Source organism: Lynx rufus, unplaced genomic scaffold, assembly GCF_022079265.1.
Source record: "Lynx rufus isolate CCGP_SWC_20201006 ecotype Redwood Valley unplaced genomic scaffold, mLynRuf1.p SCAF_2, whole genome shotgun sequence".
NCBI classification, from domain to species: Eukaryota; Metazoa; Chordata; class Mammalia; order Carnivora; family Felidae; genus Lynx; species Lynx rufus.
Window position 1 is genome coordinate 173870140 of NW_025814834.1, and position 25511 is coordinate 173895650.

At 42.3% G+C, this 25511-nt stretch overlaps 1 protein-coding gene across 5 annotated transcripts in view; it reads right to left on the minus strand.

The window, feature by feature from the left end:
• Positions 1 to 5568: 5568 nt before the first annotated feature.
• The window catches only part of FGGY (FGGY carbohydrate kinase domain containing), a 419346-nt gene continuing 399403 nt past the window's right edge, over positions 5569 to 25511 (minus strand). For 4 of the 5 annotated variants that reach the window (XM_047085935.1, XM_047085932.1, XM_047085933.1 and 1 more), the window contains 2 exons: positions 11259 to 11320; positions 5569 to 5795 (listed from right to left, as the gene is read on the minus strand). In XM_047085935.1, coding sequence (XP_046941891.1) covers positions 5714 to 5795; positions 11259 to 11320 — 144 coding nt within the window. In that variant the 3' untranslated portion in view covers positions 5569 to 5713. Of the gene's footprint in view, positions 5796 to 11258; positions 11321 to 25511 lie in introns of those variants that run through there. The other variant, XR_006963068.1, reaches the window with a different exon arrangement.

Genomic DNA, 25511 nt, shown 5'->3' on the forward strand with positions numbered 1-25511 from the left:
CAACCCTGCATGTTGCCATTCTTGTCTTTTATTCCCCACTTCCCTTTCCCCGCTTTTGTCCTCTCGGGCTCCTTTGAAAGCCCCATTTATGTTCTTCACATATGGCAAGTATTTGGGGTCAAAACTAAAAACCTATAATGTGTTCCTCAGCAAAATGATTCGTTAAGCAAGGCTGGCTTCAACTTGAAAGAAAAGGTTTCGGTAGGCAACAAAACAAAACAAAAATCCCACAAACCATTCTGGCCACGCTGTAATTCTTCTTCATGAAAGCAAAATGTACTTATACTTTACATGTGTGCATTAAATAAAGCCTCCTTTCCCGGTGCAAGAAGGTGAGTATTGGAGCCATTAAAATTTTTGTTTTCAAGCTACATATGGTTATAGAAATCCACACACACAGACACTTACATTTTCCTAAAACACTGGCTTTATAGTAGGAACCAGAATTTTCTTAGGAATTAACCCTCTGGCCAGGTGGCCCAAAGAGAACACTGTAGAAACAATATTTGTGGAGTGCCTGTTACTGCCAGGCTCTGTGCTAGGAACTTTACACATAGTTTTCTGATTCCTTACCACTAACCCTAAAAGATAGGTAGCAGGATTATCGTATTGACCCATGGGGAGAACTGAGGCCTAGGGGTTAAGAATCTTGCCCAAGATCTTTCAGCTTTTCTATCAAGCTGTCCCTCACTGTTGAGATGCCAGCGGATTCCTAGGGTTCCCATGATCCTTGCCTCATCCGTGTGTGTTTTCCTTTTTCTATAAAGCATGGGGAACCCCGGGTCATGTTTGAGTGGGACAGCAGTTGCTTGAGAGCATGGGACACTCACAGCATGAGCACTGTCACTAAAGAGCAGGTGCTGGGGCAGAATTCCTCTACAGCTATGATAAGGGGGTGACCCCCGAAGCTCTCCACTGGGACGGATCTGAATTTGAATGCCAGCTCTATCACCTGGGGGACTCTGGACAAGCTGCTCATCCTTTCTGAGCCTTACTTTCTCAGCTGGAATGTGAGGTTAGTGCTGTCTGCCTCTCAGCACTGTAGTTAAGGACTAGAGAGAACATAGAGGAAAATTCTTCATTCCCCTTCCTCCGTGTTCCTACCCTGCACAGCACTTCTGCTTTGCCAGAGCAGGCCCAGGCCTGCCCTTGTTTCTGAGTCAGTGCTGATCCGCTTTACCAGTTTAAGCCTGTCCGGATGTGGTCCTGACATCATGCCTGGGTCCTACTGTACCCGATTTTTCCTCTGATGTGCTGAGCCCAACTCCCCAATCCTTCTCATCTCTGGCCCAAGTGCTGGCTGGGGTCTAGCGAGCTGAATGAGCTGGACTTGCTCCTGCTGCTTGACTGGACACACATACCCACCTTCAACCTGGACCATGTCCAAGATGTCAATATCCTTTGGATAGCATTGAATGCCACTGTAGAGCTGGCCTTCACAAGTGGGTAGGGTCATCCTACTCAGTAATTTTTATAATATTCTGAGCAATTTCTAGGTACCAGGCCCTGCAAAAAATAGGCATGGTCCAGGCAGTTAACCTAAGTGCTTTACATATATCATCTCATTTAATCCTTATGTAATCCTGTAAAGTAGGTACTATGAATATCTGCATTTTGAAAATAAGGAAACTGAAGCTTAGGAAGGTTAAGGGTCTTTCTCCAGTGACACAGCTAATAAGAGGGAAAGCCAGGCCCAGAATACCGAGCCAGGGCTCAAAGCCATTATACCATGTTCCTTTCCATCCTACCTGTCAACCCTCTGCTGCTTCTTCCTTTTCCGGGTGTTTGATGCACTCCACGGCAGCAGGTGCCCCCTCCCCCCTTTTTTAATGTTTATTTTTGAGAGAGAGAAAGACAGAGTGTGAGTGGGTGAGGGGCACAGAAAGGGAGGCACAGAATCCAGAGCAGGCTTCAGGCTCCGAGCTGCCAGCACAGAGCCCGAGGCGGGGCTCAAACCCATGAAGTGCAAGATCGTGACCAGAGTGAAGTCAGGCACTTAACCGACTGAGCCGCCCAGCTGCTCCAGCAGGGGCCCTTTTTATTGCAGTACCTCTTACACTGTAGTCACTTGTCTCTATCTCTCATTAAATGGGGAGATCTGGGCCATACTTTATTTACCCCTGTGCTCGAGTGCTTTGCACAGTACCTGGCACAGAGTAAGAACTTCAAGATGTTTGTTGACGGACTGGAAGTCCTAACCTCAGCAATCAGGCAACCAAAAGAAATAAAAGGCAAGGAAGAATCATTGGCAAAGGAAGATCATTGGCAAGGAAGAAATCAAACTTTCACTCTTCGCAGACGACATGATATTCTATGTGGAAAACCTGAAAGACTCCACAAAAAAACTGCGAGGATTGATATGTGAATTCAGAAAAGTCGCAGGATATAAAATCAATGTCTACAAATCAGTTGCATTTCTATACACCAATAATGAAGCAGCAGAAAGAGAAATCAAGGAATAGATCCCATTTACAATTGCACCAAAAATCATAAAATAACTAGGAATAAACCTAATCAGAGGTGAAAGATCTATATGCTGAAAACTAAGAAAGCTTATGAAAGAAACTGAAAAAGACATAAAGAAATGGAAAAACATTCCCTGTTCATGGACAGGAAGAACAAATATTGTTAAAATGTTGATAGTCCCCAAAGCAATCTACACATTCAATGCAATCCCTTTCAAAATACCAGCAGCATTCTTCGCAGAGCTAGAACAAACAATTCTAAAACGTGTATGGAACCAGAAAAGACCCTGTACAGTCAAAGAAATGTTAAAGAAGGAAAGCAAAGTGGGAGGCATCACAATTCTGGACTTCAAGCCATATTACAAAGCTGTAATCATTAAGACAGTATGATACTGGCACAAAAACAAACACATAGATCAATGAAAAGAATAGAGAACCCAGAAATGCACCCACAAACGTATGGCCAACTAATCTTTGGCAAAGCAGGAAAAAAATATCCAGTGGAAAAAAAGACAGTCTCTTTAGCAAAATGGTGTTGGGAAAACTGGACAGAGACATGCAGAAGAATGAACCTGGACCACTTTCTTACACCATACACAAAAATAAACTCAAAATGGATGAAAGACCTAAATGTTGAACAGGAAACCATCATAATCCTAGAGGAGAAAATAGGCAACAACCTCTTTAACCGCAGCCACAGGAACTTCCTACTAGACATGTCTCGGAAGGCAAGGAAAACAAAAGTAAAAACAAACTATTGGGACCTCATCAAGATAAAAGCATCTGCACAGTGAAGGGAACAATCAACAAAATTAAAAGGCCACTGATGGAATGGAGAAGATACTTGCAAATGGCATATCAGATAAAGAGTTAGTATCCAAAGTCTAGAAAGAACTTACCAAACTCAATAGCCAAAAAACAAATAACCCAGTGAAGAAATGGGTAGAAGGCATGAATAGACACTTTGCCAAAGAAGACACCCAGGTGGCTCACAGACAGAAAATGCTAACATCACTCATCATCAGGGAAATACAAATCAAACCATGAGACATCCCCTCACACCTGTCAGAATGGCTAAAATGAACAACTCAGGAAACAGCAGATGTTGGCGAGGATGTGGAGAAAGGGGAATTCTTTTGCCTTGCTGGTGGGAATGCAAACTGGTGCAGCCACTCTGGAAAACAGTATGGAGGTTCCTCAAAAAAATTAAAAATAGAGCTACCCTATGACCCAGAAATTGCACTACTAGGTATTTATCCAAAAGATACAAAGATGCTAATTCAAAGGGGCACATGTCCCTGTAAACAATCTTTAGAGCAGCACTGTCAACAATAGCCAAATTGTGGAAAGAGCCCAATATCCATCGACTGACGGAATGGATAAAGATGTGGTATATATATACAATGGAGTATTACTTAGTGATCAAATCCTGCCATTTGCAACAACATGGGTGGAACTAGAATGTATTATGCTAAAAGAAATGAGTCAGTCAGACAAAGACAGATATCATATGATTTCACTCACATGTGGAATTTAAGAAACACAACAGATGAACATAAGGGAAGGGAAGGAAAAATAAGATAAAAACAGAGAGGGAGGCAAACCATAAGAGACTCTTAAATACAGAGAACAAACTGAGGGTTGCTGGAAGGGAGGTGGGTGGGTGGATGAGCTAAAATGGATGATGGGTATTAAGGAGGGCACTTGTTGGGATGAGCACTGGGTGTTACATGAAAGTGATGAATCACTAAATTCTACTCCTGAAACCATTATTACACTGCGTGTCAACTAACTTGGATTTAAATTAAAAAAAAATAAAATGATGTTTATGGACTGACCTGTAGTGACTTTTCTTCCCTACCTGCTGAAGTCTACGTGTCCTCTATCCAAACTCATCTGAATTATGGCGGCTCTAGAGCCAACATTAGTGGTTACTCTTGGGTCTGGAATGTTGTGTGTGAGTGTGTATATGTACAAATGTGTATGTCTATGTGTGTTTATGCATGTGTTATGGTATCAACCTTCTTTTTTTTTTTTTCTTCAAATACTTGTCTCCATCGAAAGCTTTTATAGTCTTTATGTTTTTTTTTAGTTTCCTTTAATCTGGAAACTTTACACAGCCTTTCTTTGTCTTTATGACACAGGCATTTTTGAAGAATATAGTCCATTAAAAAATAGAATGCTGCCCATTTTGGGTTTGTCTGATGTTTTTTTTATGATTAGATTCAGGCTATGCATTCCCAGCCAGACTGATGGCTGTGACCTCAGGCTAGCACATCTAGAGGCACGTGATGTCCATCTACCCATATGAAGTTAATTTTCATCCCCCAATCAAGATGCTGTCCCATTTCTTCCCTGTATAGTTAATGTTGTTTCTCCTCTTGTAAGTACTAAACAATCTGGGAGGAGACATTTTAAGACCACGCATACATCCTGCCACTTGTTAAAATTCCCTCCTGGATCCACTGATGATTCCTACCAGTACCTATTTTTAACATGGTAATTGCAAGATGAGGATTCTGTCATTAAATGCAGTATCTGACTCTAGATTGGATCCTACACAGGAGGGGTGGGGGGGATGCCATAAAGGACACTGAGTTGTTGACAAAACTGGAATATGAGTGAAAATTAAATAAAAGTGCTATATAAAAAGTCTAAGGAAATTCACTCTCAAATGACTCAAAAATTCACGTGTGTGTATGTACATATACATGTATATATATGTGTGTGGAAAGAACGTACAATTGGTAAAGCCAATGGGGTGAATATTAGAGGTAAAAGATGCATGGGTGTTCCTTGCATAATTCCTATTCTTGCAACTTTTCTGTAAGTTTGAAATTATTTCCAAATAAGATGTTAATAAAAGGCTTTCAGCCACCCTATAAAATAAACATTAGCTGTCATACCTAAAGCAATGCAAGTCTTTCATTTGATGGCTGACAGTGACTCAACCAGTGCAAGCTGTCCCTGGGCTGAATGGGCTCCAAGGTCTCGTCCCATGGGAGACCCTATAACCTTATGGAAAACTTCTGTCTTTATGGTAGTGTCTGCAGAAACTGCTAACTACATCATGGTGGTATTTTGGGATGGAAGACTCTAGTTCTGGTTGCACACGTCTCGGTTGCCTTTATTAAGAGACGATACAGAAATGATAGAGTGATACCTAAAGGGTCTCGAATATAAGATAAGACAGAAATCCCTGATGTAGTGACGCAGAACCTTCTGGCACTGGCACCTGCACGCTCTGCTCAGTCTCCTTTCATGATTGCTGCATATTCCTTCTGGTGTTCAACCAGCTTCAGGAATACTTGGTATTTCTTGTCATAGTATCTGTGGGAGAAAAATGAATATGCTGAATGATCTCAGACACAACCGCGATGCAGCTTCCCCTTATATTCAGAAGAACAGGAATATATCCCTTATGGTCATGCAGACGTCTCCCATTTTGTGAATGCTTCTAGCATCCTGAGCAATGGATCAGCATGATTCATCGCTATTATCCTTAACCTACGTGGGGTGTTATTATCCTCATTGTAGAAGGGAAGACATTTGCTCAGAGAGGCGTATCTAAAGTAGGACAGCTAAAGACTGGCGAGGCTGGAATGCAGACTGAGGTCTGTCTGACTTCACAGCCTCCACTATAACATACTAAGAGGCTTAGGCTCAACATAGGCCCCTTCTCACTCCCAGCTTTCATAAATATTTCATTTATGACTAGCCCCAGGTTTGATGACTGGTTTAAAAACCACAGCCCGAAAAGAGAAGAGACTGAACATTTTCATCACCCTTTGTGGATTCCACACCTACATTTCCTTTGCAGACTGCTTTATCTGGGAGTACAATCCTGTGAAAATGTCACTAAGGCCTTCCCTCTAGTTGTGCCCTGCCGTCCAGGCATCCCTGGGTGGATCTTGCCCTCCCATCCTCCTCTCCATCTGGGTCCTGGTAGACTTGTTATCCCTGGACCTGTTAGAATGTGGTGTTGGCCACAAGGCAGCCTGATTTTGAAAGGGATAATAGCAGCTAAGACAAATTATACTTGAACACTTGTAACTTTGTCCTTACTCCTCTTGGTTGGGAGGGGCTGACATGAGGTGGGGTTGACATGGGATTGAGGAAGCCAACTTCCTTCCAGAGGACTTCTTTCCTGAGAACTCCTTCCAAAAGAGTTCTTTCCAGAACATTCCAGAATCTACCAAGCCATGTGTGACCCTGGGTAAGTTCCTTAATCAATTTGTATCTAAATTTCTTTATCTGTAAATGGGAATAATTATAGAATCTACCTCACTAGAGCTGTTAGGTGAATTAAATGAGGCAATGAATGAAAAACACTGAGAATAGTGTCCGGATCTTAGGGTTATCAGTGCCAATTATGGTTACTACATTAAAAAAAATTAATATTCCAACATTATCAACACTCTTGCACTAAGTAGATTCTACTAAAACCCATTCTATGAGCCTCGAAATTTATTAATCATAGAATGATTTTGGGGACAGAAGTTTTCTCCTTCTAACAATACTCTATGACAATTTACCATTAAATACTTCTTATATTATATGAGATGGATATCTCCATTCTGGAATATCAAACCTGTTCGAAGGGAGTTTGGGTCAATAACCTTCTCATATACTTGAAGATTTTCAATTTTTATTTTTTATTTTGTTTTTTAAATATTTATTTTTGAGAGAGAGTCTGAGCAGGGGAGGGGCAGAGAGAGAGAGAGAGGGGGACAGAGGATCCCACGTGGGCTCTGCACCGACAGCAGAGAGCCCGACGTGGGGTTCAAACTCATGAACCATGAGATCATTACCTGAGCCAAAGTCAGACACTTAACCAACTGAACCACCCAGGTGCCCTGAAGATTTTCAATTTTAATCCTGACAACTTTGCAGCAACTTTGTTCATTGGTCCTATTCTTTGCCCAGTGGAAGAAGTATTGGCTTCACAGGCAGAGAAGTCTGGGTGACTTTGGGCAACTTTAAAAAAAACTTTTCTTTTTGTTATTTTAGAGAGAGAGAAAAAGAGCATGAGCGGGGAGAGGGGCAGAGAGAGAGAAAGAGAGAGAGAATCTTAAGCAAGCTCCATGCTCAGTGCAGAGCCTGATGTAGGGCTTGATCCCACGAACCTGGGATCATGACCTGAGCCAAAATTAAGAGTCAGACACTCAGCCAACCAAGCCACCCAGGTGCCCCTGGACAACTTCTTTAAATGGTGTCTCCGTTTCCCTGCCGTAAGAGGGATGATAACCGTACCTCCGTCACAGATTGACTGAATTTTAGACATGAAATATTCTGTGAGCTGTCAAGTGTTCACAAGTAGGGATTAATGTTGTTCTTATATCCTTCCATTATCCTGGAACACCAAAAGATGGATAGACTACATTTTTCCTTTTTTTTACACATGGGAAGCTGAGGTCCAAGGCACATTTTCCCCCTGTGCTTTTTCCTTTTCTCAAAAAATGTTTTATTGTAAAATACACATAACATGAAATTTAGCCATTTTTAAGTATACACCGCAGTGGCATTAAATACACTCACACTGCTGTGCAACCATCACCATTCCATCCACAGCTCTGTCTTCAGCTTGCAAAACTAAAACTCTGTGCCCATGAAACACCAACTCCTCCCCCTTCCTGCAGCCCATGGCAACCACCATTCCACTTTCTCTATGAATTTGACTCTATGTACTTCATATAAGTGGAACCCTATAATGTTTGTCCTTTTGTGACTGGCTTTTTTCACTTAGCATCATGCCCTCAAGGTTCATCCATGTTGTGACCCTGGGTAAGTTGTTTAATCCATTTGTGTCTAAATTTCTTTATCTGTAAATGGGACTGACACATGTTGTGGCATGTGTCAAAATGTCCTTCCTTTTTAGGGCTGAATAATATTCCACTGTATGTATGTACTTTTCTTTAGCCATTCACCCGCCACTGGCTACATGGGTTGCTTCCGCATTTTAGCCACTGTGAACAATGCTGCTATGAGCATGTGAGTAGAAATTTCTGTTTGAGATGCTGATTTCAGTCCTTTTGGGTACATACCCAGAAGCGGAATTTCTGGATCATATGGTGATTCTATTTTTAGCTTTTGAGGAACCACCACAGTGGCTGCATCATGTCATGCTTCTCCCAATGGTGTACAAGGGATCCAATTTCTCCGTATCCTTGTTGACACTTGTTATTTTCTCTTTTTTCATGGTAATCATCCTAATGGGTGTAAGGTGGTATCTCACTGTAGGTTTTGATTTGCATTTCCCTAATTATTAGCAATGTTGAACATCTCCTCGTGTGCTTGTTGGCCATTTGTATGTAATCTTTAGAGGGATATCTACTCACGATCAGTGCCCACTTTTGATTTGGGTTGTTATTGTTGTTGTTGAGTCTTTTTTTTTAAATTTTTTTTAACGTTCATTCATTTTTTTGAGAGACAGAGACACAGCGTGAATGGGGGAGGGGCAGAGAGGAGACACAGACTGTGAAGCAGGCTCCAGGTTCTGAGCTGTCAGCACAGAGCCCAAGGCGGGGCTTGAACCCACGAACTGCGAGATCATGACCTGAACTGAAGTCGGACGCTTAACCGACTGAGCCACCCAGGCGCCCCTATTGTTGTTGAGTCTTAAGAGTACTCTACATTCTATGTATTAATCCTTTATTAGATATATGATACACAAATATTTTCTCCTATTTTGCAGATTTCCTTTTTACTCTGTTGATCCTTCTCTTTGAAGCACGGTTTTTTTTTCCCCAGGGCACTTTTAAGTGACTACGTTTACAGATAAATTTGGTCTGGGTAGAAGGATGAGATTGAGGATCTTTCTGAAAAAAGCATATTGAACCAGAGTCACTAGATTATGCTCTCTGTGGTCCTAAATTTTAAAATCAGCTGAATTTCCTCTCTTCTTATTCTCCCCACACTCAGTCAGTGGCTTCTGTGGGGCACAGACCTAAGTCAACGTCTCGTACAGATAGTAATGTGACTTGAGGTACTGAGGAGATGCTGAAGTCTTTCATAAGGAAGTGTTAGCTTTCTACTTGCAAACCTTGGGCTGCCTGTAGATGGTGCTAGAGCACCACATGTGCTGCCTCCCCAGAGGAGGGCTCCCAGCTGACAAGCTAAGGATGCTTTTCAAAAGAACATGTGGATTTACTGAAAGAACTTAAAAATAGACTTCCCTCAAATGTCTTGGGAGGGTCAGAGCAGAGATGAAGAACAAGAATCTTTCTACAAAAGGAGGAAGCTGCTAGCCGATGACTTCCAAGGCCAGTGGGGACTCAGACCTCTCAATGCTCCTGACTTGAGCTCCCCCATGTAAAATGGCCTGCCTCTCTGACTCCAGAATTCAGGGAGGGCTTTATATTCGGAGGGTTAACAATCCAACTCCATGTGGAAACCTGCTTTAAGAAAATTAAAAGGAACTGGATTGCTTTTTCCATGGACATTTCCAACTTTGTTAAATACTGATCATGCTTCTTCGGTGGGATCGGCACCTTTGCCTGTTACAGAGGTGGGATTTGCTTTTATGCTTAACTTCAAATACATCCCTAAAATTATAAAAGCCACTTGGACAACTGTCCTTCCATTTTCATTGTTTTATTTTTTTGAGAAAGATCTTACTTTTTAAGTAATCTGTACACCCAACATGGGGCTCAAACTCATGACCCCAAGATCAAGACTCGCATGTTCTCAAACTGAGCCAGCCAGGCACCCCTATCCTTCCATTTTTAAACTCAGTGCCAATGACTTAATATAGGTGTTTTTCATCTGTCACCCAGATGGAAAAGACTTCCGTGTGGCCTCTCTGCTTTTACCCTTGGGTCCTCTAATTCACTCTCTGACAGGGATCTTTCTAAAATCTGTGTCTGGCTAGGTCCTACTGCTGCCTGAAGTTCAGTATCCCCAGTCTGCCCATAGGATGAGGTTTCCATCACGGCCTCAAAGCTCCTTATGAGATGACCCCCCTCCACATCCCCCTCTCGCCTATTGTACTTCCTGCCACTCTCCATCTCACACTTTGTATTTCAGAATTCTACGTTGTTTATGGTTATCTAAATATAGCAAGCTGTTCCCACCTTTATAACTTTGCACATGTTATTCCCTCTACTGAGAATGTCCTTTCCTGTCTTGGTCTGTGAGACCATTTCTTTCAAGCATTAAAGACAGTGTAGACTTTGTCTCCTCTCAAAAGCTTTCTCTCACCCCTACAGGGTCACATTCCTTTCTTCCTTGGATTACTTTGTCACCTGGTAATACTTCTATTGTAGAACCTCTCCTTTCGTTCTGAAATGATCTATGTGCATACAGAAGATTATGTCTTATTCCCCTCTAAACCCTGGCCACAGGCAAATTAGCATAATGTGCTGCCTATAGCAAGAGCTCAGTAAAGTAGTATTTTGTGAATTGGGGTTAAAATACTGACCAAGGTCATGTAGTAGTCCCCAATGCCAAGAGATGCAAAGGGTGGAAGGACAGACAGATGCTACTGTGTCCTTTAATGGAAGATGTAAGAGATCCCCCATTTTAGAACAAAAGACCAGACTTGCAGCTAATGACATAGGGAAAAGATTAGTGGTCTGAGAGTTCAGAAGTCTGTATTTGACCCACTGGTCTGGCCCTACCTTGCTCTGTGACTTTAGGTAACAAAGTAACTTCACCTCTTTGGGACTCAGTTGTGTCAACTATTAAATGAAAGAACTGGATTAGAAGCCCCCAAGGTTTATTCTAGCTCTCCAGTTACTTATCCTTGTATGTCCTCATTCCTCAGTATTGTGCATATAAAAAATACAAACTTACCTTTTATCCTCAAGTCTGGGAAACACGACTTTCCCAACTTTGCTCATTCTAGACATTGCCTCCTGTCAAATGGAAAAAAAAGAGCTGAGTTGGCAAGCTAAAATCAAAGTGATTTGTCATGTGCAAGAACATTCTAATTAGATACCACTCCCCCTTAGGATATTCAGTTGGTCCATTTTTTTTTTCCAACTTCTCTTTGGTGGTGAGAATAAAACCCAATGAACATGAAAAGTTAAATCTATGACCAAACAGACTGGGCTTAATAAATGACTGAGTACTGAAGGCTTCTGGGCATAACCAACCCCAAAAGGCAAAGCACTTTTAAGACCACCTGCAGAGAACAGGAAATTATTTTCCCTTCTCATTACCTGGAGAGGAGGGCTTAAGAAGGCAATATAATTAGCGACTAAGTACACTGTTTACTTAAACTCAAGATAACAATAACTGAATGGAACCCACTTTGCACCTGCTCTTCAGGATAACATGTTTAAGACTTCTTCAGTTCAGGGATGCCTGGGTGGCTCAGTAGGTTAACCGTCTGACTCTTGATTTTAGCTCAGGTCATGCTCTCACGGTTCATGGGTTCGAGCCCCATGTTGGGCTCCACACTGGCAGTATGAAGCATTCTCTCTCCCTGCCTCTCTTTCTCTCTCTCTCAAAATAAATAAATGACTAAAAAAAACCAAAAAAAAGACCTCTTCAGTTCATTGTCAGCTCTTTTTTCCAGCACTCTTTAACACTGTGAGCACAGATGTGAGGCCTGTGGGCTGAGTCTAATTTACTTGAACTCTGGAATATGACTTCAGGACATTCTTGTCTTTACAATGGGGCAACTGGGCAGACGGTGAATTGCAGTGGGTAGGTGGACGTGGCTGATATGTGCAGCATCAAGATCAACCACGGCTTGTGTGGGCTCCATTATAGGAATGAGAGGGTTAGGTTTCCTTGGGCAGTCTCCCAACACTGGTAAGGTGATGGAAAAGTTAGGGGGAATGGAATGAACCCAAACTCTGGAGTCCAACAGACTCGACCAGGGAGACAGCAGGCAATGGCATGACACATCTCCTCAAATAGGCCTGCCTTAGGAACAGTTATGGAACTCTTATTGTTGAGGATATAGTGATTCTGGGGTAACGTACGTACAACTTCTTATTCCACATATCTATTAATTACTCACTATGTACCAGGCATTGTGCTAGATTTGCACGTGACATACCCTTTGTCCTGGGGAAACTTACATAGTAGCAGGGGAAGAAATAATTTATATATTATTTCTATGCATTTATTTACATTTATATAAATTATTGTATTATATATTTTATTTACCACTGATTCGTTTCTGGTATGCCATGTACTTACCGCTTTATGTACACCTTATCTTCCCTCCCACTCCTTGCCCTAACCAGAATGCAAGCCACATGAGGCCAGGAGCTCTGTCTACTTACTGCTTACTCAGCACCTAGAATATTCATAAAATAAACCAAGCCCCTTCTATGTACCAAGCGCAGCATTCAACATGCACAGGAAACAGATACGAAGATCGCATGGGCCTTTTCATTAAGGAGCTCACCAGAGAATGGAAGAGACATTTACTGCGATCAAAATAGAGTGTGATAAACACTTTGCTAGAAGTAGATAAACTTCTTCTCTGTAGTTATTTGAGGGCTAGGAAAGTTGATACTTTTTCATCTGCTAATCACTTACATATATGTCTTCTACCCTGGCTAGGATGCTCTACCAACTCTTCCCCAAGGATGACATGAACATTCTGAGAGTTATCTGGTTATCTAGATAAATCCTCAATGGATTTAAAAGGGCTGACTAGGAAATAAGAGATGCTGACGTCAGCAAGCACAGTGATGACAAAAGAAAATGGCAGTCATAAGAAAGGGGGAGATTTTCTAAATTACGAAAAATTACTGAAAAGGAAACCATGATTAGAAGAACTTAAAAAGGACAATCTGGGGCCATTTTGTGAAGGGACAAACATTTAAACACATTTTAGTGAGACTGCTGCCACTCCACTCCACAAGGATATTTTAAGAGCTCCGCTCACTCCGTATTTTCCTTCATAGACTAAGTTCTGGTTCCTTTAAAGTAAGCCCCATATCTTGTGAAGATGGCCTCAGCAATCTCCATTGCCAACTCTCTTGTTCTGTCCTCACTTCTTCTTTCACAGTAGTGCTCTGCAGTCCTTCCAGAGTGGATTCTGCCTCCTCTTGCTCTTTGGAATCCTGAAAATGCCCTCAGGAAATACTCCTCTTGGTTGACCTCAAGCCTTGGACTTGAGAGGACATTCCAGAACTGCCTTCATGGGTGGGACCCAGGAAATTTGTATTATAAAGGGTGCTCCATAAATGTCCTTTCCTTTCCCAGGGAAACAGTTGTGTGGACAAGTGGTACACACCAGGGCTTTCTTCCCTTCTTCACATTACCTTTGCCTGTTTTTAAAATAAATTAGTGAGGGGGGCGCCTGGGTGACTCAGTCGGTTAAGCATCCGGCTCCTGATTTTGGCTTAGGTCACAGTTTGTGAGATCAAGCCCCGCGTGGGCTCTGGGCCGACAGCGCAGAACTTGCTTGGGATTCTCTCTCTCCCTCTGTCTCTGCCCCTCTCCTGCTTGCGCACATGCACTCTCTCTCTCTCTCTCTCTCTCTTAAAACAAATAAACTTCAAAAATAAAATAAAATAAATTATTGAGAAACAAACACCAGCACTAGAGATTTTAAAGGTTTAAAAAGAGGGGTTTCTTTAATAAGTATAGATTTCAACATTAAACTTAGCTCAGGTATTGACTCCACTGAGGAGGTTTTTTCTGACTCATCCCTGTGGCCTACCTCCCACCTAGACTGAATTATTTGCTCCCACAGCAACTTGTGCTACCATCTATCATAGCATTTATGACATGGCACCACAATTTTTTGTTAGCACACCAGCCTCCCTGACTAGACTCTGAGCTCCTTAAGACAGGAACTGTTACAATTATTCCCACCGCCAGACTCAGCATCTGGTGTATCGTGCACTCAGGGAATGTCTATGGGATGAATGAACTTAAGGGTCATACACGTGACAGAATGCTCAAATGGAAGTTTTGGCTGAGATCTAAAGTTGACAGATATAAGATACCAAAGTGAGCTGGAAACAGACCACCCTGAAGAATTGGTGGGAAAAAGAAAAAAAAAAAAAAAGGTGGTTGAGGACCCATTAATCAACTCTTAGAACTTTCATCCACACGGAAGGGCAGAAAGAGAGATTTTTTTAGGACTGAATCGTTGGATTATTGTGTATGAGGCCTACTTCCAGGGGAGGGGTGAGAGGAGTCCCCCCCTTCAGAAGTCAAGAGAGCAGGGCTTCAATGAGAACAACAGGGAACCTGATATGTGTCCCTGAGGTTGTGGGACACAGGGGACTGAGTGAGATGCCCGTCTGGAAGAGGAGGGCTGGCGGGCGGCATCAGTGTAGAAGTGAAGGAGCCAGCACTGGAATCAGCCAGCACTTCCAGAGTCTGTCAGACTCCAAAAGGCATGGCTGGTTCCCATGAACCCTAGGTGGCCCATGTGTGAGAAAGCGGTCATGGATTGTTTCATATACTGTCCAATGAGGCAGAGGGGGTCTGCATAAAGAAGCTTCAGATGACCCTACTGGATGTCTAAGGAATGAAGAGTAAACAGTCTATTTGAAGAGTAGCATTAACAAGGACAAGATACTACACATGAGACGTTTCCAAAAGTGGGGGATCTCCAAACAATCTCTACAATGGGAGTGCCTGGGTGGCTCAGTCTATTAGGCATCCAACTTAGGCTCAGGACATGATCTCACGGGTTGTGAGTTCAAGCCCCCAATCTGTGCTGACAGCACAGAGCCAGCTTTGGATCCTCTGTCCTCCCCTTTCTCTGCCCTTCCCCCACTCGAGCTCTCTCAAAAACAAACATTAAAAAAAATTGAAAAAAAAAATCTCTGATGGAGCCTAGCTACAAACACCTAGTAGGCTAAGGGAGCTGATCACATGAGAACTTTCTACACCCCTGACTTCTCTTCCCTTCCACCCTCTAACTAGGAACAAGAGGAAAAACAAATACGCGGGAGAGGGAATGAGGAAGAGAGAACACTGATCACAGTTATGTCCTGTCATGTGCAGCAGACCCTTGCTGGGGAGTGGGGAGATGTCTTATCTTGGGATAAAAACTCATGTAATGATTATTATATATTCCTTGATATTCTAATTTCTGAATCTGGGCTATGTCTCACAACTTAAGGAGACCATAAAACTTGTATTACCCAAGGCTGGCTGTGTACTTATCGAAGAAAGCAACGGAACTACCAGGGCAGGGAAAAAACTAGCCTCACTGCACAAGTGTTAGGGGGCAGTGGGAGTAAAAAAGATCGTCGTTTCTCATTTCTGTCTCAAGAATCACGTTTGCCTAAACACGAGTTAGATATGCACAATAAACAGTGGGTGAAAATATATTAGAACATTAACAGGTTCATGAGCATGGGTGGTAATTTTTTTTCTCTTTTCTAATTTTTCTACAGTGACATCTGTGGATTTGATCATTTAAGGATAAAAAAATACTGCATTCTAAAAAAAAAAAAAAGTTATGCTTACATAGGCACTCAAAACGACTCGTGCTCCTCTCCCCTGTCTCCTGGGAGGCAGGCCTCATTACGGGTATTGGACCCAATATGGAGAATGCCCAGAGAATCACTGCTGTCATCAGAAACAGCACTGCTGGCTTTTCTAATTTCTCCAAATAACTAACATTAAGCCAAAACCTCAAGAACCCACTGGCTGCAGTAGATCTGGAAATTACCACAGCATAACAATATGAATTTATTATGGGAATGCTGACACGTGCTAAATATAGTCACCCCCCCCCACAATATATTTCTGTTCAAAAGGGTTTGTTTGAAGTTGGCCTCAAAATTCATACTTCTTGTCGGCAGGCAGGAGCTGGACAATCTTAATTTGCAGCACGCTACCCTCTTTGTTTGAGAGTCTAGACAGCACAATGAATGCAGTGACTTTTCTCTTTCCTTTTTGCCCACACAATGAAAGCCTTTTAAAAACAAAATATTTTGTAAAAGCACATTTTAATCACTTCTTTTCTTTCTCTCTATAAGGCAGCACTATAAATAAACCATGAAAGTTCACATTGGATCGTCACTTCTGAAAGCAAGTGGAGGCTTTCTGTAGGAAAAAATGGGGGCCCTGTACCATGGTCATGAAAGACCGCATTCATGGGGTTTGACCCTTCCCTGCCGTGTCAAGGCCGAGATACCAGTCCACACACACTGCTCACCACTTCTCCGGCTGCAGCACTGGCAATCACCAGGCCTGTGTGGGCACAGGACACACCCAGTTCTCATGTGTTATGGCCTGGCTTGGGAGCTAGCAAAGGGCTTTAGGCTACCCTGGGGTGAGTTATCCAGGGAAATTAGGCTGGAAAGAATGGGGCTTTTCAGCACTCACGAAGATGGGCATTCAGTGAGTGGCAGACACACTGATATCAGCCATCGGAGGAATGCAGGAACTGGTACCTTCTCCCCTAGCCAGGGGAGGGAAAACAATGGCTTTAAGAATTTGGGAAGGCTGTCAGATAATCCAGGCCTAGGTACCAAAGGGCACTGCAAGCCTGGCAGTGTCCAGAGTCACGGTCCACAGGGAAGAATAATCAGGATCTAGCCTGGTGAGGGTTCTACTGCACACTCCCCGAAGGCAAGAACCGCGGCACTGCAGGGGTCAAGCCTAGCACGGTCCTAGTACTCACAGGGGCTTGGTTAATGTTTGCAGAGTCGCTGAATGAAAGGGTGAGGGCTTGCATCACAGGGGCAATGTCAAATCAGGTAAGCCAGTGTTTCTAAAATGGTACACCTGCACTCCAAGGAGTGCACGAAATGATTCATCAGGATTCCAGGAGAACACATTAGAAGTGCCCTTTATAGGATTTCTGGTCTAAAGAAATTAGTGGAGCTTTACCAGCATTTAACATGCAGATTGTCAGCAGGGTGGTGAGTTGGTCCACACATCGGAGAGACACGAATCATGTAAGATGTGTGAGGTTTCTTAAAAGAAATACGGGATCTCTACAACACCTAGGGGATGACAGCAGGGTGCTGGCCCGGGGTTCCCAACATCCAAGGACTTGCTCCGTGTCGTCATTTACATGTTCCAGGTTAGTGGCTTTACACGTATTGCCTGGTTTTATTTACACCAACCTTTGCAAAATGGGCAGGTGGCTGAAAAACATTCAGTCAATGAATTAAAGGTAATGGTGAGAATTCAGATCCAAGGGAATAAGAAAATGGTGATACTTTTATTTGGTAGTAGCCTCTTCATGTTAGAATCTAAAAGCAATGAAGACCTGGTCAGGTAAGACAAGACTTGGGAGGAAATCAAAATTATCTAGATATAGACATGCAGGCACATATAAAATCATCCAGAAATCATCAAAACACTAAAAATCATTAGAAACTCACCTGGCCATAGATATAAAATATACCTTTAGGTATCGCTGCATAGTGTTAGTATGAAAGTGTCATGATAGGCAAGTATTAAAAATATTTTATTTCAGCTATATTTCATCTGCTTTACAGTATACATAATCTACAAGCATAGTAGAACACATCTATGCCTCTGCATCAGTAACTTTCCATGTGTTAAGAATCCAAGCTCAAATTTTTTTTTAACTGATCCAAAAAGTGTGGCACCCATTGATTTAGCAGACAACTCCCATTGCCTTATTACTGGTTCAAGCCAACATTTCCCAGGTGCTTACTCTATGCTGCCCACTGTGCTACTAGCTTTATGTAAGGGACGTTTTTAATCCTTAACACGACTTTATGCCATAGATATTGTCATCTATGCCCACTTTATGCATCAAAGAAGTGAGCAAAGTGTAAGAAATCTGCCCAAGGTCATAAAGCCAATATGTAGCTGAGCCAGAATTCAAGCCCCCAGCTCTGACTCTGGACCTTTGCTTAGCCTCACACTCAGACTCAATGCTCCTGTCTTCCCTGTAATGCAAAAAGCCTGGTCTGCGAGTCCCCTAGGCTTGAGCTCAAATCCCATTTCTGCTGCTTATTAATTGTGTGAGCTCCCTGGCTGAAAATGAGTAAGTGTGTGTGTGTGTGTGTGTGTGTGTGTGTGTGTGCGCACGCACGCATGATATGCCAATACAGTACACCATACCTTTTTCCAGAGATGCTGACACATAGCTCTCTGAAATACATGAATCTGCCTTCTTGACGAACTCTGAGTCATTTTACTGGAAAACAAGTTCACATGGTAATGTGTGGGCTGAGGCACATGACCCCTCCATAGAAAAACAGAAAGTATAGCAATGTGATTTTGTTCCTCCAGCAAACATGAAGAAATGGCTAGTTGTTCTTTTATTTATTTTGTTTTGTTTTTCTTTTTTCATACAGTCATCTTTTGACCTGCACCTGGTATTCTGTGTAACCTCCATGCATTGATGACAACAAAGTCAATTGAGAAGCAAGGAGGGATGAGAGAAAGGAAAGAGTGGGAGAAGACGTAACTATTAATCATGATGTGAAGACTTGCACTTCATTTATAATTTTAAGTTCTACCTATCTATATGTCAATACATCCACCTACCTATCTACTCACCACATGGGGTGGTGATTACTTGGGCATATATAGTTTTCAAAATTCATCAAACTCTGTGCTTAAGATCTGTGCATTTCACTTTACGTATACTATCTACCAAAGCAAAAACTGTAAAAGGTAAAAGAAACAACACTGTACATGTATATGTGTATTCTTGGAATATTTATATTTAATTTCCAATTATATAATGTTTACCAAAAAGAAATAAGCAAATGCAAATGCCCAGCTCTGAAATCTCGACTCCAAATAGACCTCAATTCAGCCTCCTGATCATAAAGGAGGGGGTGTTCTGCAGGAAATGGAGACGCTCATGTAAAGATTTTGGGTTTTTTGAGGTAGGCTTGGGATTGCATCTGGGCTCTGCCAACTCACTAGACGTTTGAACTAAGCCTCAGTTTTCCCATTTGTAAAGTGGGAATAACAATACTTCCTTGCAGCACGACTGAAAATTCCAGCACCCCACTCTCTGGCCACCATATCCTAACTAGTCTCCTGACTTCCACTTTGGTGCCCTAAAAGCAGCAGGATTTGTATACTGATTTACAGTATACAGAGTGATTTATCAGAGAGGGAAGTGATTTATCAGAGAGGGAAAAGGTAGTGCAGGGATTAAAATGATCGACTGACGATAGCAGACTGCCAGAGTTTGAAGTTGGGCTTTACTACTGACTGGCTAGATTGTCCCAGACAAATGATTTAACTTCTGTACGTCTGTTTCCTCTTCTGACAATGGGGATGGGAATAATATGCCTCTCATCGGACTGCTGTGAGGATCACATGAGGTATTTCAGGCAAAGCACTTAGAATACTACCAGCACACAGTGAATAAACGCTCCACGAATTTTACATATTTATTATCCTACTTGCATGCAAACTCCATGTGGCCGGGGATTTTTATCTGATTCATTTACTGTAGTAAGAACTGTGCCTGGCCAGAATAGGTAATCCATAAGTGTTTGCTGAATGAATCAATGAATGAGGTAAGTTAGATTTTGTCTCCTGGGGCTGTTGTCACACACAGTATTTCCGACACCAAATGTGTAGGTTTTTTTCTTCACACCAATCAATTTTCTACCTCTCCGGGCACCAACTGGGTGTCTTAGAATTCAATTTGATTCTGACACTACACGGGGGTAGCGTTAGACTCTAGAGGCTTAAGGGCTCAGTCCCCCACGACTACCTCCGACTCTGGATGCCAGTCACAGGACTCTCCTGTACTTCTGATAGACTATAAACTGGAGGTTCCCATGACCAGCTATCCCCCTCTCGGACGGATAATTTGCTAGAATGGCTCACAAAAAACCGTTCACTACTATTACTGGTTTATGATAAAGGATGTGATTCTGGAACAGCCAAATACAAGAGATACATAGGCAAGGTTTGAGGGATGGGGGGGGTGTGGAACTCCCATGCCCTTTGGGGTGTGCCACTCAAAGCTCACCAAACCCTGTTGTTGAGGGGTTTTTATGGAGGTTTCATTACATAGGCTTGATTGATAAAATTACTGGCCACTGACTCAATCAGCCCATGCAGAAGCTGTCTGTGGCCCCTGGCCACCAGCCGCCAGTCATCTCATCAGTATACAAAAGAGAACTCTTTTCATGCCAGAGATTCCAAGGATCTTAGGAGCCGTGTGCCAGGAATCGGGGACAAAGATCAAATCTTTAGTTTTTCCTCTATTACAGTCACTCTCACTACTAACGACTGCAATGGACCCCCACTGCTTTTTGAATAAAATTCAAATTCTGCAGAATGGCCCAGAACTTGGAGATCATGCTTGTGCTGTTGCTTCCAACCTTATTTCCTGTCCTCGCTCACTGTGCTGATCATGCTGGAAACCACCAGCATCTTCGCTATTGATTGAACATGTCAAACTGGGTCCTGCCTGCTCTTACTCTCCCAAGAATGCCCTTCTCTTGGATCTCTGACTGTCTGGATCTTTCATAAGATTTAAGTCCTCTTCAAATTTTTTTTTAACGTTTATTTTTCAGAGAGAGAGAGAGAGAGAGAGAGAGAGAGAGAGAGTAAGCAGGCAAGGGGTACAGAGGGAGACACAGAATCCGAAGTAGGCTCCAGTCTCCAGCTGTCAGCACAGAGCCGACGTGGGGCTCAAACCCACAAAGTGGGGCTCAAACCCACAAACCGTGAGATCATGACCTGAGCCGAAGTCGGACACTTAAGCCACTAAGGCACCCAGGTCCCCCTAGGTCCTCTTCAAATATAATCTTAAAGAAGCCAGACTTGGCCACTTGGCTGAAATATCCACTTCTCCCAAACATCTTCTATCAGATCATCTCATTTGCTTGTCTTTAAAATCCTTCGTAGCACTTAGCATGACCTGAAACTATTACTGTTAATTTATCTGCATCCTCATTTACTGTCTACCTCTTCCTCTGTGGCCCTCACCTCTACTCCTCCTTCCTGAATTTAAGCTCTATAAAAGCAGGGTCCTTGGCTCTCTTATTCATTGATGTATTCCTAGCTTTTAGCAGGGCATTAGTTAAACGTTTGCTGAACATATACACTTATTGAATTCCTATTTTAGCAAGGCACTGTGTATATCTTGCCTCATTCGATGCTCACAAACATTCTGAAACAAAAGTCTTATTATCTGAATTTACAACAGAGGCTCATCGAGGTTAAGTGACTTGCCTAAGCTAATAAGTGGCTTAGGCAGGATTTAAAACTTGCTTTAACTCATGAATAATACCAGGCCTATTCCTTGAGGAGCTCACAGTCAGTCAATAGGCAGATCTTCAGGTGAGTTCATGACAATTTATCTTTCCCTGATGACTTTGGGGCTGTGTAAAACTCTAAAAGCTTGCTTTCTCCACTGTCAAAGACAAATTCAATTACAGTCATTCTATTGTGTTTACAAAGGCAGGAAAGTGGATTCATTGATGTATAGAAAGACTGTTCATATTAATTTTTGAAACAAACAAAATTACCGCCAGCTGTATGACCCTGAGTAAGCCCTTTCCCCTCCCTGGGACTCCCTTTCCTTATCAGTAAAATGAGGGGGTTGGATTAAATTATCTTTAAAGTCTCGCCAGGTCTGCAATCTGGTGGTTCGATACACATGTCTTTTTTTGATTAACTCTCAGCTGACAAGTAAAGCAGTTACTCCCCGTGGTACATTTTATTAGGGTTTTACTAGGCCCACCCTGAGAAGAAACATACCCACTGTGGTTCTCCAGCAAGGGGCAGCGTCATTCCAAATTCAGTCACAGCAAATATGGCCCAGGGGAGTGTTTCTACAACAGGAAAGACTACCTACCATTGTTGCAATATTCTGAGGGTGGGTCCTAATATATGGCCTGGCTGCTAAGGGGTTGGGTCCAAACATGAATAGGGGAGAAAGTATTCATCCTATTTACCTGAGCTTGACTCGCCTCTTACGGGTTTTCCGAAAGCAAAAATATCAAGCTTCTTACTAAAAGCATCAGACATTGCAGACTTCAAAACTGCAACCCATTACCCATCTAAGAATCTATTATTGACTGGGGAAAAGGAGTCCTGCCACTTCTGGCTGAGAGTTCTGCAGTGGGCTGGAACTGACATGACAATATCTATAACTCAACAACAACAACAACAACAACAACAGTAGTGGTAGCTAACATTTATTGAGTACTAACTATGGTCCAGCAATGTATTAAACACTTTACCTGCTTCATATCTCCGCTAGAAATATGAGGAAAACGCACAGCTTTGGAACCTGTACTCTTAACCACTCACTGCAGAACAAAGGCTTCAGTGATACAGAGACCATAATTCAAATCCTAGCTCTGCCATTTAGCACTCTGAGTCTCAAGATCCTCATTCTGAAAATGGGAGTTTTAATACTTATTTTATAGGTTTGTTTTGTGGATTAAATGCTTACGCGTACACAGCTATTATTATTATTACTACCACTATTTGCCCATCAGCTGGAACAAACCTTGAGTGGGTGGGCTCGGGGGCTGTTGGGAGTCAAAACATGGCTCTGCATAATCCTTTCCAGACAATTATTCCTCCATCTACAAGCAAAAAGCTCTGCTCCTCTGAGATTTATACCAACTGATGACAGACATACAATCGTACCTACCTCCTGTGCAGCTCACTGCTGTGACTGCTGGCCTCTTGCCTGCATCCCTATGTTAAATGAAGCTAAGACCTTGATCACCTAGTGTCCCCATCTACCTGGAAATCTGTCACTATCCTGGAACACTGAAGCATCTATTTACAAGACCTATCCAATGCTTGAATATTATGGTTTCAAAATGCTCCCAACTCCAGGATGGTTCATCTTTGCTTTACTCCAGCACTCATCCCCACAGCCACACTCTGAAACTTATCATCTACTGGAACTGCTACACTTATGTATATTCCAACGCCCTAACAGCCATTTTCTGGCTTCAACTGCACATCAGTCCAATTTTCTCACTGGTTCCACCCTTCCTACCAAATGTACTCCTTCACCTCATGGTAATTTCCTGATTCTCAACCCTTTCCTTTTCTTTCAATCCACAGACCCTTTCTGGGTCTAATTTCTTCAGTAGTGAGGGTAGAATCTACCATCTGTTATATCAAACATGTTGACGAACAGAAATCGCCACAAATACTCTCTTAGTTGCAAAATTCAATTGGTACCTCTAATTCACAAAAATCATTTGGCCAGGATATGCTCTGTTCATGGCTATAAGAAAGAAATCTTGTTTAGGACAGAGCAGCCAATGGGAGATTGCGATTCGAGAAAGTGCAATATCCTTAAAGTTCTCAGGGTCTAAACATCTTAGAAATTTACACTGCCTGCCTCAAAGTTAATTCCATACAGAAAAGATTTTTCTGGTGAACAGATCAGGAACCACAATTAGTAGCAAAGGATCAAAACATGGTGCTATGAATATAGTGCACAATGATTGAGCTATAAAGAATGTTGACTCAATTTCTCTGTGTTTAGGCTGGTAAATATCCAAATTATCTAAGACACAGGGTATCTATCCACACATCCATTCCTCCATACTCTTTAAAGCTCCCTGTGTTGGATATCCAACTTTCCTAGGCCAAAGTCATATTAAAGGTGGGTTCTGGATACCCTGGTTTAGCCTCTAGGGCTGGCCTTTGACCGTCTGCAGTACAGGAGTCCCTCTGGCAAAGACAGAATTCATTTCAAACCAACTTCAGGAGGGAAAAGATAGGAGAGAGGATCTATCAAAAGCCAGGAGTTCAGGAGGCCAGGGTGGGGGGGGGCACCAAAAGACCAAAGTAAGAGACAGGCTGGAGGGAAACAGGGAAGCCAGTAAGGTAGGGAGGAAGCAGAAACCAGAAAGAGAGCGCAAGGTGTGGAATGCAAGTCCTGGATAAATTGTGGTATCCTTTTAATTTGGTCTATAAGCTTTTCTTTGTTCCCAACGCCCTAAGGTTTCCCACTATTTTAGCACCTATCACACAGCAGGATACACATCTATTTACTTATACGTCTCCCCAACTGGACTATAAGATCTAAGAGGACAGAGGCCATCAATTTTTATCAGTACTCCTAATAACTGGTATAAAGTAACTCTTCAGTAAATGCATGTTGAGAGAATGAAAAAATGAATGAGTACATGGATTAATGAAACAATGAATGAATCAGGAGGAATCTATACAGCAACTTTGGGATCTCCCTCAGTTGAACTTTTCTGGTTATTTTCTAACTGCCAGTTCAGCATATTCTTCATTGTCGGATGTCACAATTAAGGTTATGGTTATGGGCTCTGAACCAACTAGATTGGAACCTTGGCTCTTCTAACTGAATGGCCAATTTATGAACCTCTTTGTGCCTCAGTTGACCCATCAGCAAAGTAGAAATAATAGAAATAATTACTCATAGAGTTACTGAGATAAAGAAGAAAATGCATGCAAAGCATTTAAATTAGTACTTGGCACAAAGTAATAGCCTAAAAATTGGGGTTATTTTTATTCTTTAAAAAAAAACTTTTTAATGTTTATTTATTTCTGAGAGAGAGACAGAGCATGAGTGGGGGAGGGGCAGAAAGAGAGGGAGACACAGAATCCGAAGCAGGCTCCAGGCTCCGAGCTGTCAGCACAGAGCCCGACGCGGGTCTCGAACTCACAAACCGTGAGATCATGACCTGAGCTGAAGTTGGACGCTCAACCGACTGAGCCACCCAGGTGCCCCTAGGGGTATTTTTATTCTTATAATTATTATATCCATCTCCACCCCCACACTTCATAAGACCCTGCAATATTTTCTTGCGTGCTACTATTTAAAGACAGCACTTCCTAATCTTCTGCTACATGTGATATGCTGCCTGGGCCAGAGAGTGATAAAGAGTATGGAACGAAGAAACCATCCAACACTGAACACCAGCTGATGCCTCTGGTTCATCAGTGGAAGGAAGATGAACAATGAGTAGAATAGGGGCTGTTGGGAATAAAAGTTCAGGAGCTTCTAGGTTTAGAAACATGGAGTTTATTTTTAGACTGGACTTCTAGGCCTTCTAGTTAAAACAAACATAGAAAACAACAACTATGTCAGCTGTGTTTATGAATATGAGCTTGCTGTGGCTTTCACAAGACATAGGGAATTCAGTCCACTTCTCTCTGGTTACCAAATTATAGACAGGCACATGATGTACTGGA